This window comes from Brassica napus, chromosome C3 (assembly GCF_020379485.1).
Source record: "Brassica napus cultivar Da-Ae chromosome C3, Da-Ae, whole genome shotgun sequence".
In the NCBI taxonomy this organism is placed as follows: domain Eukaryota; kingdom Viridiplantae; phylum Streptophyta; class Magnoliopsida; order Brassicales; family Brassicaceae; genus Brassica; species Brassica napus.
The window spans coordinates 20,784,106-20,796,786 of NC_063446.1; the positions used below are offsets into that span (position 1 = coordinate 20,784,106).

The 12,681-nt window shown below is 32.5% G+C and overlaps 1 protein-coding gene across 2 annotated transcripts; it reads right to left on the reverse strand.

Moving 5' to 3' along the window:
- Positions 1-5,137: 5,137 nt before the first annotated feature.
- On the reverse strand, positions 5,138-12,681 carry LOC106411016 (homeobox-leucine zipper protein PROTODERMAL FACTOR 2). Of its 2 annotated transcripts, none has more exons than XM_048751028.1 (12): positions 11,633-12,681; positions 10,366-10,741; positions 10,153-10,270; positions 9,819-10,007; positions 9,284-9,721; positions 9,072-9,173; positions 8,763-8,963; positions 8,483-8,657; positions 7,682-7,953; positions 6,238-6,333; positions 5,755-6,165; positions 5,138-5,508 (listed from the first exon to the last, which is right to left on the reverse strand). In XM_048751028.1, the coding sequence occupies exons 2-11, from the start codon at positions 10,599-10,601 to the stop codon at positions 5,764-5,766; spliced, it is 2,229 nt and encodes a 742-aa protein (XP_048606985.1). In that variant the 5' UTR covers positions 10,602-10,741; positions 11,633-12,681; the 3' UTR covers positions 5,138-5,508; positions 5,755-5,763. The 2 variants fall into 2 exon arrangements, with proteins under 2 accessions (XP_048606985.1, XP_022555047.2); XM_022699326.2 differs by having other exon boundaries at positions 12,395-12,669.

The following is a 12,681-nucleotide window of genomic DNA, read 5'->3' on the forward strand; positions in this document are numbered from 1 at the left end:
TATATGATGTTGAACGCTAATCATTTTAATACTAAAGTAAGTAGGAAAAAAAAAACAAAAGAAAGAAAGAACAGAAACGGACTAGCTACATTTAGCTAGATTATCCTGTACTTTGAGATAATCATTCACTTGACTTGATCTTATCTACATTAATTTTCAGCATCTTTAACCAATAAGGCCTTATCTTCTTCCTTCCAACAAGTAAGTAGAATGGATGTGGTTGAAGAACACGGATTAGCTAAATTAGCTAGAAGTCATAAATTATACTAGAGTTTGGTCAGCATATCGTGCATATACGTTTTTTGATTTATATAACTTTTTCATTTTGTTAATACATAACAAAATTATTGAAAAAAAAATAAAACTTAGGGGATGATTGGTTGGGGTTGTAAATGCTCTGGACAGCCAAAATTTAATCTACAGCTATATATGTCAACCAATCGAGTTTTGCTTTCTTTAAAAAATTCACAGCAAAACAAATCTCCAAAATCAAAATATGGCTGTAGAGAGCTTTATTTCCAGAGCAAAAAATTAGTGCTTTAGAAATCTACAGCAAAGAAAGCTACAGCAAATAAATCTACAGATTAAATTCTACAGCAAAAAATATAAAGTTACAACAGTTACCAATCATCCTTTTTGTACATTGTGTTTCTTTATTAGCAATGTTGGTGGATACTATTTATTTGATTATTGTTTATATGATCATATATATTGTGTAAACTTTGTATATTATGTAAAGTGGTAAATGAAAAACATTGCGAGAAAGGAGTCTCTACCACTAACTTCAAGTGAAATTTTTCATTTTCCTTTGTTTACGATTCAAAGGGGGCTTATTGAACTCATGATTTGAGAGAACTCCATTTTTTCTCCAAATCTTCTCTTATTGAACTTGGTATTTATAAAAACTCTAATAAATCCAAGGTTATTGAACTGATCATTTATGTAAACTCTATAAAATCCCCCCTTATTGGAATATTGGGATTTCATCAATAATATTTATCAAAGTTTAGTTGGGATTATCTAAAAAAGGGATTTGTACTTAAAATTTAACTGAGAAAAACTCCACCAGAATAACACCTAATGAGATGGTATTTAAAATAAAAAATAGTTTACCTTCTTGTTTAAATCATCATTCCAGAAAAGTGATCAAACAAATTGAATCATTGGTTGTTTTTGTGAGTGTTGACTTGTGTTTTGCTCAACCTTCCCCGAGTCAGTTCCCCATTCTGCATCACATCCTTGGGAAGGAGAAGTAAGGTGACAAGGTTCAATAGACGTGGATCGAATACACGGCAGATCAGGAGCGAAGGCATCGCTTGGCTGATACAGTAACCATGATTCTAATCCTCAAATACTACGAGCAAGTAGCAACGTATCCGGACGTTGACCTTGTACTCGTGACAACATTATCTGTTAAACTCAAAAGATACATCTCTGTTAGCGCCTTTTGGTCGTGAATCTTCTCTTCAATTTGTTGATACCTTTCTCCACTTGGTTGATAAACTTTGATCTCTCCTATTGATATAGCTTGCTTTGACAACTTGTCTTTTAGGTAAAAGCGTTCAGAACATGTCCTTCAAGTGACCAGAGTACTCTGGATATATAGATATGACAAGAACAATTATTTTATTTATCAAACCAAGTTTTATAAATAAAGCTTAAACCTCAACAAAGAAGGTATTGTTCAACAAGCCAAAAACAACCAAAGAGGCTTAAAACGTTCGCTGCAGCAAGAGCTAAGCGAGAAACATAAACACAAGGGATAGGTGCATCCATATCACATAAGCAACTTATGACAGAAACATCACAATTATTACTGCCCAAACATGCTTCGGCAACAAGTTCGAAGAAAGCAGCAAGGAATCTGGCTATAGAGGTCATCATGCACCATCTTGATGAGCCTATGAACTGTGACAAGAACAGCTATAACTTTCTAAGTTTGAGATACATTGACTTTTGTTTCTTCTTGTGCAGCTACTTGAGATAATCGCTTCTTTCTTTGTATACATGACAAGACCTGGTCCATGACGTTTTGTATATATCCTGCGTTGCCGTTGAAAACCTGTTTCCGAGTCTCTCGTCTGCTCTAGTTCGGTTTGAAAAATCGGATTAACCATAGAGATGGAACGAAATAAATATTGGCTTTAATAATCAACCAAGGAACCTTATCGATCATATCTTGATCCTTTGAGCAGAAGAACATCTTATCTTCATCCTTGAATCAGGTAGGAGATGAAGATATAGATGTTGTGGGTTTGAGTTAGTGCTAATGGCATGAATTTTCAACATTGTTCCGCTTGCTCAGCTTTTCTTCTTCCACATTATGATTATGTGGTTTAATTTTTAGTTGTTTTTTATCGGATAAAGATTGTATTAATATATAGAGAATTTGAAGTTAAAAGAATTCATTTTTTCAATTTTTTTATAAATTCCAATGTAAATACCTCCTAGTCTTCTACAAACTTGCTCAAATCCTAATATTTTTTTTTAAATCCCTAGGATTTAGTATATATTAAAATTCTCTCAAATGCTCAGTTCAATAAACCCTTCAAAGTCTACCTTATAAATTCCATCATTCGTTTTTAATAAAATAGATTAAATGGCTATTAATGCTTTGATTATATGTCCCCTCTCATCTGCTTAACACCATCTTTTTCCGAGAGTAGTACAAATGAATTAATCGTTTATATCTATGCCAGCATCTGTTACAAACTTACAATCAAATTCTAAACACAATCTATCATTAGTTGCCTCATAGACCAGCCATTACACATGGTTATAACGTAACGAACTGAAATCAATTACAGATCAAACAATTCTCAAGAAACATGAAAAGCTCATTCACTATAGTACATAAATCTCAGTACATCACAAAAGCAACCAACTATGAAAATCACAAGGAGCTTTATAGACAAAAACTCAGATCTCAAATTCAGAAGATCGTAGGAAGGTGTTGGGTGGGTAGTGTGTTAAAAAGTTCTGTCGCAGCTCTGTTTGTCTACATTTTTTTATCTATACTTTTATACTCATTTTTTTTAATCTCATGGCCATAGTTTTATGGCAAAACGTCTGATGACGATGAGATGATTTCACTCTTAGGCTCCGAACGGAGAAAGCGGATCAAGCGTTGTGGATCTAGTGGATTAAAGCAGATTGAACAGAACAAAAGTGGATCAAGCGGATCTAGCGGTTCAAAACATATATTTGAATGGTGAAAGTGGATAAAAAATGGTCAAAATTACTGTACAAATTTAAATTAATTAATTTAAAATTTTATAATACTATATATTGTCATAAATTAAAGGAGTTTTTTAAAAAATTATAAGTGAAATGATAAAAGCTTATTCAAAAAATATAATAGGAAATTATTTAAACATATAAATAATTGTTTTTAGTTTTAGAATTAAATATGTATATGAATTGGATAAACTAAAAATAATTATATTTTGATAAAAAGAGGTGTAAATTAAATATATATCAAATTTTGATGATTTTTAAAGTAGGTATATTTTTTTGGTAAAATAGTATAATAATTTTGAGTTTTAATATTAATTAACACATCCGTTTAAAAAAATAAAAAATTGAAAGAAAATAAAATATTATAAAAAAATAATGTCTAATGGTAAAATATATGTAGTCAAAATAAATTCTTATTCTTTTGTTTAAGACTAAACTTTTGTAAGCATTATAGGATTAAAGCTATTTTAGATTAGCATGTGCTACATATTTTTACATTTTGTTACTTTACAAGAATAAAAATCTTTCCTGTAAAAAACAATCACAATGCAGTTAGGTGTAGATCCTCATAAGGCAGGTAGTATTGTCGGTTGTCGAATCTTCTATGTAATCTTTCTCATAATTATAATATCATAATAAATCAGCATTAAAAAAAAACAATCACAAAGATATATAGAATCTAGAGAGGGAAAAAGATTAACAAAAAATTGACTTGCATCAGTTGGATTAAAAGCAATCGATGGCTAAAGATTAACCAATCAAAAAATATATATAGTATCTTTATGATATATCACTGTAATTTGATGTCACCACAGTTTATGTGAACAAAATAATAACTTAAATCAAAATAACTAAAACATATTATATTTATTGTCACTTAATGTTTCACTCAATATAAATATTTTACTAAATAAAAAAATTCTTTCTATTTATCTTATTTTATCCAAACATATAGAAAGAGCTTTTTTTTTAATTTATTTACAAAATCAGTTAGGTATGGACATTCGAATACTTATTCAGGTACAAGTTGTTTCTTTCGGGATCAATTTTTTGGGTTTCGAAATTAATCCCCGCTTGGATACTATAAATTTATGTGGGTTTCGAGTTGGACCTCCCATGTCTGAATGATTTTGATTCTGATGTATAGGAACATAAGAATATCTAAATAACTAATGTATCTGAAACGTGTTCAGATATTTATAGCAAAAATAATTTTATCACCCGATTAAGTTCAGGTCTTTTGAATACAATATAGTTATATGGAATACATCTAAAATATAAAGTACTAATAATGAAAAACGAATATCAATATATAAAAACGTTAAAACAAATTCCCGCACAGTCGCGCAAATAGATCAAGCTCTAGTTAAAGATTAAAGAGCACTGCACATCAAATATTTAAACTAAAGTACATAAATAAACTTTTACAAAAAAGGTTGTACAAATAAAACTTCGATAACCTCAAATCAAATGTTTGAACTGTGAACCCCATAGAAATTTGTAGGAAAAAGACAAAATCTCTAAGGTCATGAACAAAAAGAGTAAATAGGTTACTACAAAAAAAAAGTCCAGTTCCATAATGCGTTTTGATGTTACCAAAATTAAGTTTCCATGCAATATAAATTTAATATTTCAATTTTATGATAGTTATAAACAACTGAAGTGTTTTAGAACACTGCTATTGATACTCTCTCAAAAATATTTACCTATTAAAAAATGGAAAAAAAAAAGAATAAGATTTTTATTTGAGATACTAAAAATGTGATTTAATAAATATTTATTCTCAAGACACAAGTTTGACGTTTTATTCATCTGAGCTTTTTGAGTTTGAAATACTTTAGAACCTTTTTGATGTAGACTGAATTTCTTTCTGGTTCGATCATATACGAAGAAGCTGAACAGGGAGTTCAACAGAAACTAATGTTACTAATATATGGTCTTGCCACAAAAAGAGCTTACAAAACAATAAAGAAACATACACTTGGTGGGTAAAACACCTAAAGAGAGGACACCCAAAAGTGTTCACAAACTGTTATAAAGCAGAACGCTGAACAGACAAGCTTAGGAAAGGTAAATAAAAAAGACCGTGGGTTTCCATCAGAAGTCAATACCCGAACCTCTTTACCCTTTTTTTTCTCATCATCCTTGAGATAAAGATTTAAACGTTAAAGGTGCGTTCTTGACTTCATCTGGATTTTCAAAACATACAGAAACTAGAAATAAACCATTAAGGCATAAACGCTATTTTTCTCCTTTCCTTCCTTATTACTTCTGCAGGCGAAAGAACACAAACCACATTGGTCAAAACATATACTATAGTCTTCTTTCTTGCTTCACAAGAATACTACCCCATCTCGACTGTTTCAAAAGCTAGTTTTACATCTTTCTAAATGTCAACTCAAACGCCAAACACAACAGGTTTGCATTTGGCGTTTGCCTTTACAATTTAGAAAAACTTTTCATTTAAGAAACCACAGAAAATGGGCAAAATATTCACAAATCTAAATTAAATCATACCTGGAAGAATTATGGTCCTCCTCCACCTCGGTCACAAGCAACGGCGGCTTTAATCCTCTCCACCGTACATTTGATCAGACTGTTAACCGTAGCCACCGAGCCAAGAGAGAGCTTAGCTGTAGGAACAGAATCAACAAGTATCTGAAACGCAACGGTTAACAGTGAACCACAACTCTCAGATGCAGTAGAAGAAGAAACCACTTCTTGATTCCCGTCTCCTCCTCCTCCGACCGAACCATCGGGTAATATAGCGAAACCAGACGGGAGCAACGCCACGTAATCAGGATCTCCTCCGCTTAAAACAACGTTCATCGCCACTATATCCACCGGCGCATAGATCACGTACGATCCAGATGCGTCCGTGCAGCTCTCTTGTAGAATCAACATGTTGCTTTGGCTCGAGTTTCCGCTCTGTTACAACCGAAAGCATTTTGAGTCCGACATCGAAAAACAAAATCTTGATATTACAAACAAGAATCTTACGTTGACTCGGAGCAAGGAGACGCAGTTTCCAGGTTCGCGACCATTTGCTATATGAGCCATTTCTTGAACCATTCCTCCATTTGAGAGAATATCCCACTGCATGAATAAGTTTCAAAAACACAAATTAAGAACACACTAGATCTCGAACCGCGCAACTGCGCGGTTTTTTGTTTTCATTTATTTTTATATAAACATTTTGTTTTCAATTCTAAATTATTATATATTATAATATATATGTGTTTATCAATTTTTAAAACATAATAAGTTTACGGTATATTTTTTTCATTGAATAGATTGTTTCAAACTTTCACATGTATTTGCATCTTCTTCTATATATATATTTTCGGATTATTATTTCATTATTGAAATCGTAACTATATATATAAAGATTAGTAAAATATTGTTTTATTGTCATATTCAAAAATATTGTAACATTTCACAAATTTAGAAAGTTTTTAAAAAATTAAACTTTTCGTTTCATAGATTTATATTATCCAGTAAATAATTAAAATTTTAGTTTTTGTTTAATTTAAAAATAAACTATATAGTTTAAAAATTGTTTTCATTGGTTTAAGGTAGTAAAGATTAATCATTGTTAGATAATATGATTTTTGTTATTTTAAAAAAAAGCTTTATAATTTTAAAACTTAACATCGACAAATATTTAAATAATTAACATATGGAGGTATAGTATTACAACATTGTATTATATCTATTTAATTTATACTATCTATAAATCCAATGAATCATCTATTGTTTAATCCAATTATTAATAGCGCAATAAAAATTTCTGGTAGGTCCAAAATTTAAATGATAAGATTAGAGATTAAACGTAACATGACTTTTTAGGAATATGTCCATTAGGTCCATTTTTTAAAAAAATCACACGTGGATCAAAGATGTAACTTATGTTTTAATATATAAGATGATTTTTGATATCCTTGATTTTTTTTTGAAAATAAAGAAATTTTCTTTTAAACACTAATATAAAAATTGCACATGATTTGAAAAAGATAATATATTGTAGTATTACTAATCAAATACTCCATTTTGCCAAAAAAAAAAATGTTTCTAAGAATTTTTTTTTAAAAACAAAAACAAGTTTATGCATTTTATTAATAGTAATGATAAATTATAAATTTCACAAAATAATTTAATTTATTGAATTATTATTAGTTTAAAGTTACAAAAATTATTAATCACATAAAATAATTGAGCTATAATTAACTCTTCATTTTTAGTGTGAGAAAAGTTGGAAAAATCGTTAATTTTAAACAGAGGAAGTATGTGATTTATTAAACCGGTTTTTGACAAAATTTAGTAAACCGGTTTTGGAATTCAACTGGGATCACCTGCTCTAGTTGTTCTAATATAAACCGGATTCAGTAAGAAGAATAATTCCAAGTCAGACCGACCCGACCGGTCCGGTCTGTATTTTATTTACCTCGCTTCTTGAATTTTCGTCGCGGAGGAAGTCGAAAACCCGTTTGGGAGCCACTGGGATCCAGAATGAAGTCGCGGCGCTAAGAACGATCCCCGGAGGTCTACCCGGATCATCCATGCTCTTTCGGGTCATGACTCGAACATCATCGGATCCAGTTGACGACATTGTCGTCCACGCATGTGCAGTCGACGCGCCAACACCGCTGCAAAAGCTCATAACCATCCTTTCCGCTAGCTTCAACATGCTCTTCCTCCCTTCGGGACTCGTTATCACTGCAATCATAATTACCATAAAAGAAAAGGACTTATTAGTAAATTCAACAAATATTAACAAAATTACCATAAATTAAAGAACCTATTAGTAAAATTAAGAACTTTTCAGTTCAGCCTCAAACAGATTCATAATTTACCACAAATTAAGGGACCTGAATGAGTCTCATTTCAGCCCCAACATATTCATAATTACCACGAAAATTAAAGGACCTAATGAGTAAATTTAACAACTTCTCAGTTCAGCCCTCAACATCTAACAAAATTACCACAAAATTAAAGGACCTAATAACAAACACTAAATTAAAGGCCCTGTGAGTAAAATTCAAAACTTTCAGTTCAGCCCCCAACTTGTTCAATTTCCATAAAATTAAAGTAACTGAATGAGTAAATTTATAAACTTTTTAAATCAGCAAGCCACAACATATTCACAATTACCATAAAGTGACAGGTTCTCATGAATAAATTTAACAGCTTCTCAATTCAACCCCAACACTTTCAAAACCATTGAAATAGCCATCTAAAAACGTACCGGAAAGATCACTAGCCGGGATGTTGCTGGCCATCGAACTCGCGAGCCGCTCGCACTGACGTTCGAGTGTAGACACCCAACGTCTCGCTCCAAAAGCTAAACCGGAATGAACCAGCGGTTTATACATAGTGTGAACCGATCTATCATCCACCTCCATATGTTCTACCCATGTAACCTTCAAACAACAAAAAACAATCACCCCATAACTTCTCTAAATATCAAAATTTCACCTTAAATTTCCTGAACACTCAATCTAAGCCCTTCATATCTTCTGCTTTACCTTAGAATAACCATTAGGTAGTTCTTGAATCAGACAACCAGAAGGCCTTCTTCTAGTTCTTGAAATCGGGTTCGGTCTAAGGCTGTCCAAAGAGACATCAACCAGAGCCCAAGAACCGTCGCTATGCTGTTTACAGTATCTCACAAAGTAGTTTTCACGTGTTGGGACTAGCGGCGACGGAACTTGAAACTCAGCTGTCATCTTTAATTACATTCCAGAAAACAAAAACACAAACCCAACATTAATAACATAACCTACACTCTTTAGTTTAGTTTCTTGAGAAGCAAGTAATCAATTTAGTATACATACCACTTGCAAAGCACCATTGTAGTTCCCAGCAACTCCAGTGGAAAGAACTTCGAGCGTCAAGGCTCTTGACACAATCCCAGAGAAAACACAAGACCATTGATTCTTATTCCCACATAAAAAAACAAGACAGAAGTAAAATATTAGTTAACTAGGGCTTAGAAGTTAGTAACTAAAACTTGGAGATCAAGAAAAAATTTAATTTAATTAACTACCACATCCATGAGAATCTCAACGAGATTGATGTGATTCATTATAACAACAGCTGATTCTCTTGACGCCTCTGATCTCAAACCTAATGGCTTTGGTCCGATTCCTCTTGGAAACGTTCTGAAATACTCTTCTTCATTGAGAATCTCCATCGAATTATCGGTTGAAACCCATAAAGGATCCCCTGCTTGAGCCATTCTCACGAGTTCCTCCATAGCTGCGACCGCTAGCTCTATGATCATTGGCTTGTCTGATTCAGAAGGGATTGAGACTGGCCTCAAAATGTCACCTGTTCCATACATTTCCCCTACAAAACCTGATTGGTTCCCAAAGTTGCCAACTTCAAGATCAAGCGAACGAGGACCCTGGATTGCTAGTGGAGCGAATGACGATCCTATTGGCTTCCCAACGTATTTTGCAGCAATGGCTGAGATTCGATCAATCTGTATACGTAAAGTGGTAATAAAATCAGATTAATCCAATTCAACTTATGTCACACATATGTGTGTGTGTGTGTGTCTGCATGTGTGTATATATTACCTCTTCTCGGAGGCGAGCATTTTCAATCCTGAGATGCTGTTCGTCGAAAGACATTTCTCCAATAGCAGCTGGACCGCCACAATTAGGGCATGTGGCATTGCTTAGTGCCTCTTTGTATCTATTGTTCTCTGCTCTGAGCTTGTCATTGTCTGACTTCAGAATCTGGTTATCATGCCTCTCATGTTGTGCCTACATATTTTATACACAAATAAATTGTGAGCAATATAACTTCTTTTAATAGTTCATTGACATGAAAAATGGTTAACTATATATAACTAATATATATACATGAAAAATGGTTAACTATATATATGTTATACGTAAATCGTTATACCTTCATTTGCGTGCGTTTGTTTTGGAACCAAAACTTTATTTGAAGAGGCTCTAAACCGAGATCGCGGCTCAACTCTTTACGTTGCTTATCATCTGGATGAGGGCATTCTTTGAAGAACCTGTAAAATCCAAAAAACTCAAAATATTTAACTTTGGAAATGTTTTCAAGTCTATTGTTATATGAGCTAGAGCTTGAGTGAGTGTTGTTTCTTACGATTCCAGCTCTTGGATTTGACGTTGCGTGTGGCGATGGTAACGCTTCTTTTTGTTGGGACGTTGGTTAGGATCTTGAAGCTCTTCACCGGAAGGATTCTCGGTGGTGACTTCGGTGCCTGACTTGGTCTCGAAATCATCTTCACGGTTTCCGGTGATTTCAAAGTCGTTGTCGGAGGTACTCTTTGTGGTCATGTCGAACATATGATGGCTCTCAAACATGTTTGGATGATACATTGTGATGATGATTTGATTCTGATCACTCAGTCAGATAGTAATCACGTTTTTAAGTTGTGAACGTTGGGTTCCTTCAAATCTTCTAGGCTGTGATCATAATTGTCTGTTGATTTAATTTTCTACTCCAAGTATATCTTCCACTGCATGCCCAAAATCAAAATAGTTAAAGATAGTATTTGAAATGGTCAAATGGAAGAAAATAATGATGTTAAGGGGAAATAACTTCGAGGTGTTATGAAACTCTAATTAGCTTTTTGTCAAAAAAAGAAAGAAAAACTCTAATTAGCTTTAATATATAGTGATGATTTTAACAATTAAACGTTAATTTAACATTTTTTACCAAAAAAAAACAATTAAACGTTAATAATATATCAATAAAATATGGTTGTTCCTCCCTTTTTGTTATACTACACTTTCTAGGTTACAAAAAATCACTTATATCACATATGTAAAGATAAACTATATGAGCATTATCTTAATAGTAGAAAATTCGACATAAATAAAAATAAGCATTAATTTAGATAATTATATAAATATAGCTAGATCCAAAAACTGATTCTTAGCAACAACAAAAACCAGGGAGAAGTTAACGTTTTTCATCGAGATGAATGATAATATTCGACGACACTGGGCCACAACTACAACCGCATAGGTCTACTACACACATATATATGTATCTACTTTTTAATAAAACATATTAATAAACTAGCTAGAATCATGATAATCTTCTGATATATTAATTGTATAAATATGTGATATAAATAAGAGGAAACATTTGGATCTTTAATACCCGAAATGATATTTTGAAAATAAAATTATAGGGAAAAGACCCTCGTTCTTCACACTTAAGATGAAAGGAATCTATAGTAAATATATACATATATATATATAGACTTCTCAAAAACATTAGATGTACCGGACAGATCTGACGGTGAAGGAAGAAGGGAAGAGAGCTATGTTCTTTAAGAAACCCTAATTTGGGGTAAGGTCAAAAATGAAAACAAGAACACTTGCATAACTTAAATACTTACTTATTTCGATCTGATCTTCTGAGTTCTTTCGAAATTTTTGAAATCCTATAAAGACAGATCTCCTTGTAGTTTTCTTTTTCCTTTTGGTTGGTGGAAATTTTGTGTTCGAGTTAAATGAGTTTCTCTCTCAAAAGCTAGTAAGAGAGAGAGAGAGAGAGTACAAGTTTCTAATCTCTCAAATAAATTTATTAAAGAATTAAATTGACCTCAGTCTTGGTGCAATAAAAGGAACCGTTTTCAGTAAAGATACTAAAACTAATAAGATAGACGAGACTTAATTAATTAAATGTGCAGAAAGATACAGATCTAGGGTTCTATAATTAAATGCAGTATATAGTCTATAGGGTTAATTTAAGCGTTGACAATAAGTCAATGGTCTGTTTTGGTTACACAACCACCAAGTAGATTTCGTCAAACCCCTTTTGAACTTCTAACTCCAAGAATTTTTTTAGTAAACTCCAAGAAATTTTTAGTAACGCTTTCTTAGTTCTTAATGAGATCATAAGTCTTCGCAAAAAGACACTAACGCGTTAAATTAAACTATATACAAAAAATCTATAACATAAACACATGAATATATAAATCGAGATCTTGAGAAACCAAAATTTAAATTAAAAAGGAAGAAAATAAGTGGAATAACCACTTATTCTTCTCAGACATGCAATACATACGCAGAGGGATACATGTTCACAAAAAAAACATAGGGATACATATCTGCGTGCATAAAATATATATACATATATATAGAGAGAGAGATCTTACTGTTGGAGGCATAATGAAACCCTAATTCACAATGATCTTTGGTTTGTGCCAAATTTTCTTGAGGGGTAACAAAAGATCCGGGATAGTGGCAAGGAGAACCAAAAGGGAGTTTTTGTTAGGGATCTGGATAACCGACCGGTCAGGCGGTCACCAAAAACCCGGGTTTTTTCTTGGATAATCTTAGACCGAGGAAGAGCTATCTAGGTACAATGGAAGTTTGTGGAAGAAGGAGAAAGAGAAGAAGAAGACAAGGGAGGAAAAAAAGGGAAAAGGTGGATTTGCAAGAA

Coding starts and splice junctions, on each gene's coding strand:
- LOC106411016 (XM_048751028.1), bottom strand. CDS start 10,601: ATGTATCATCCAAACATGTTTGAGAGCCATCATATGTTCGACATGACC. Junction 10,271..10,365: donor CAAATCCAAGAGCTGGAATC/GTAAGAAACAAC, acceptor TGGATTTTACAG/GTTCTTCAAAGAATGCCCTC. Junction 6,166..6,237: donor TCTCCTTGCTCCGAGTCAAC/GTAAGATTCTTG, acceptor CGGTTGTAACAG/AGCGGAAACTCGAGCCAAAG.